The sequence below is a fragment of the Bactrocera latifrons genome, unplaced genomic scaffold (assembly GCF_001853355.1).
Source record: "Bactrocera latifrons isolate USDA-ARS-PBARC rearing strain unplaced genomic scaffold, ASM185335v1 scaffold_486, whole genome shotgun sequence".
NCBI classification, from domain to species: Eukaryota; Metazoa; Arthropoda; class Insecta; order Diptera; family Tephritidae; genus Bactrocera; species Bactrocera latifrons.
In genome coordinates this window covers 25116-28726 of record NW_017537141.1, presented here as the reverse complement: position 1 = coordinate 28726, position 3611 = coordinate 25116, and the positions used below count along the sequence as shown (strand labels likewise).

At 37.9% G+C, this 3611-nt stretch overlaps 1 protein-coding gene across 2 annotated transcripts in view; it reads left to right on the top strand.

The window, feature by feature from the left end:
• The window catches only part of LOC108973529 (probable protein BRICK1-B), a 22226-nt gene extending 18615 nt beyond the window's left edge, over positions 1-3611 (top strand). Inside the window, exons 2-3 of one of the 2 annotated variants that reach the window (XM_018940863.1) lie at positions 1379-1507; positions 3528-3611. In XM_018940863.1, the coding sequence (XP_018796408.1) occupies positions 1379-1488 (110 nt within the window). In that variant the 3' untranslated portion in view covers positions 1489-1507; positions 3528-3611. The remainder of the gene's footprint in view (positions 1-1378; positions 1508-3527) is intronic. The other variant, XM_018940862.1, reaches the window with a different exon arrangement.

Here is a 3611-nt window from a genome sequence, read left to right as displayed (position 1 = left end):
CCACTTGACGACATGTTTGCACTTCAAAAAATTTAGAGGTTTGATCTCCGTTTGCTCAAGTAATTGTAATTGGTTTGAACTCATTTTTATGCATACGAAATTGAGCAAGAGCTGTTGCTGTTTGATCGAACTCGACTTACGAGCAATTGCTCACTTGATTCAACTCAGCGCTTTTACTCGTTTTTATGCATGAGACCCATTGTTTCGAGTAAGAATATTCATAATTACATTTTATTGAACGAAGTTAAACAAAAAAATTCAATTCATTAGTTCAGAATTAAGCTTGAACTTGAACTCGTCACCGTTTAGCAGTTAAAAACGCCATTAAAGAGTTTCAAAAAATCTAATTTTCTATTGTCTTATTAAATACTACAACACCTATCTTATTGTCCTAAATTTTCAAGTTGATCTGAGTAATAGTTTCGGAAATACAGCCATGTGAACTTGTGCACGCGAGGCTAAGTGCGCTGTCTCCAAACGGGGTTTTCTCGAAACTGTGATTTTGGAGTCGGTTGGCAAAATTTCTCCAGAACTACTCGACCGATCTTCATGAAATTTTTCAAAGGTGTTTGAAGTTTTAATTTTTTCGTAAAAATTTCTCCTTCATCCAAGTTCAATTTTAGGTTTTTAACTAAAACACGTAACAGAGTAAACGTTAATACCTCCTTTCATCCGTTTTGAGTGGACCTTGTCCTCGGAGTTAAACACAAGAGTTCTTACAAATGCAAAGCAAATGAGCAATTTTCTGCTTTCCATGCATCCGACAAACTCTATAAGTCACTCATAATTCCCGTCCTGCTATATGGTGCAGAGGCTTGGACGATGTCAACTACGGATGAGTCGACGTTGCGAGTTTTCGAGAGAAAAGTTCTGCGAAAGAGTTATGGTCCTTTGCGCGTTGGCCACGGCGAATATCGCATTCGATGGAACGATGGGCTGTACGAGATATTGACATACTTCAGCGAATTAAAAGACAGCGGCTACGCTGGCTAGGTCATGTTGTCCGGATGGACGAAAACTTGAAGAAGAAGAAGAATGCATCCGAAATGATTCTGACATTATATTTACTTTTGCAACGCATCAACCTTGCATGGCAGATAATGGAATCAGATTGGTACACTTTCTCATTAATTGTCCTTCTAATGTTTACTACGAATGCATTAAATGCAGTTATTCTGTTTACTCCTCTAACTCCTTTTTTTTTTGGTACGACATCGTCGAAGCAATCGTTTCCTGAGGCTGTCGTTAGAAGACCCGTTTATTGTATTGTCGTTTCGGTAGCTGCTATATGTATATGTAAATTCGGGTCCAATATTAGATTAAAATTAGCTTAATCTGTTTTCATTATTATTTATATAAATATATATTTAAATTTCAGATATGTCTTGCCGGTCACGTCTTGCTGTTTTGAATGAAAAGTTGTCTACGCTGGAACGACGAATTGATTATCTGGAAGCATGTGTAACTCAAGGAGAAACCCTTACATGAGTTCAGAGTGTAAGATACGGTACTATATTAATAAATACAGTTGAACTTTCATAAATCGAATTCTTGAATAATAATAAAATTGAAATTTCCTTCCATAACTCGAAGTCTCTCTAACCTGTATTTTTTTTTTTTTTCGTGTATTATGGTGAGTTATGAAAGTTCAACTTTATTTCTATTAAAGTAAATCGGGTTTAAATAAAATGTGAACTATATTAGAAATATTTGGATTANGTGTATTATGGTGAGTTATGAAAGTTCAACTTTATTTCTATTAAAGTAAATCGGGTTTAAATAAAATGTGAACTATATTAGAAATATTTGGATTATAACTATACCGAAATTTTGTTATTAATCATCGACTACCCTACCCTTAGGAATGTTTTGTCATGTTTTGGCTTTTGATCTAAACTAATAATGTTAATTACGTTACATATTTGCAACCCAAATCGCTGCCGACGTCGACGTCACCAACAAACCCCACATTGACTGGTCCGCATAAATGCAACCAAATCATGTTTAAATATTTGTCAAGTAACACAATACTTACCAAATTTCACATTTTTACAATTCTCTTTTCTACGGTGGTCATGATCAAACAATGCTCTTCTTTATTATATTAACTAGAGAACCGGTCCACGCTATACTGTTGGTGACCTATAGATAACACTACTACGACTCATTAGTTGTTGCCATCGTCCAAGCCTCTGCACCATATAGCAGGACCGGAATTATGAGTGACTTATGGAGTTTTTGCTTGTCAAGAGAGGACTTTGCTTCTCAATTGCCTACTCAGTCCGAAGTAGCACCTGTTGGCAAAAGTTATCCTGCGTTGGATTTCCAGGCTGACATTGTTGGTGGAGTTTACGCTGGTTCCAAGATAGCCGAAATTATCTACAACTTCAAAGCTATGACTGTCAACAGTGGCGTGAATGCCAAGTCACGAGTGTGACGCCAGTTTTTGTTTGATCTCAGGAGATATTTCGTCTTGCCCTCGTTCACTATCAGACCCATTTGTTTTGCTTCCTGGTCCAGTCTGGCGAAAGCAGAACTAACAGAGCGGGTGTTGAGGCCAATGATAGTAATGTCATCTGCATACGCCAGCAACTGTACACTCTTATAGAAGATGGTGCCTTCTCTGTTTAGTTCTGCAGCTTGAACTATTTTCTCCAGAAGTAAGTTGAAGAAGTCGCACGATAGGGAGTCGCCTTATCTGAAACCTCGTTTGGTATCGAACGGCTCGGAGAGGTCCTTCCCGATTCGGACGGAGCTTTTGGTTTGCTCAACGTCAGCTTACATAGCCGTATTACCAAATTCAGACATCGCGGCATGAAGGCAGCTCCTTTTCGTGCTGTCGAAAGCAGCTTAGAAATCGACGTAGAGGTGGTGTGTGTCGATTCTCCTTTCAAAGGACTTTTCCAAGATTTGAGGCATGGTGAATATCTGGTTGTTGATTTGAAATCGACGAAGAGGTGGTGTGTGTCGATTCTCCTTTCAAAGGACTTTTTCAAGATTTGGGGCATGGTGAATATCTGGTCGGTTGTTGATTTGCCAGGTCTAAAGCCACACTGAGGAGGTCCAATCAGTTTGTTGACGGTGGGCTTTAATCTTTGACATAATACGCTCGATAGAACCTTATATGCGATGTTGAGGAGGCTTATCCCACGTTAGTTGGCGCAGATGGTGTGGTCTTCTGTTTTGTAAATTGGGCATAGGATACTTAAATTCAAAGCGTTGGGCATGCTTTCGTCCGACCATATTTTACAAAGAACGTGAACGCTTTTTCTCGACCCACTGTTAGGAATTTTCAAACGTATTCTTCTCTTTATTACATGTTGTGCCTACGATTTTTCTAAAGCAGTTCCATTGGTTGCTTTAAAATTTTAATGCTAAATTCATCACACTTCTATGTGATCGCCGTAACTAAAAATTAGTGAACATTTTTTCATAAAGAATCAGTCTGGATAAATCATGCTGTTTTGGGTTAGCATTTAAAAAATGGAATTTTCAAGATTTGTAATTTTTTTTTTTTTTTATCTTAGGTTAGCCAGTCTGATGGAATCATGGACGCCATTTTTCCTACATGCGTGTGATTGGAGTAATAAATTTCACAACTAACACAATAT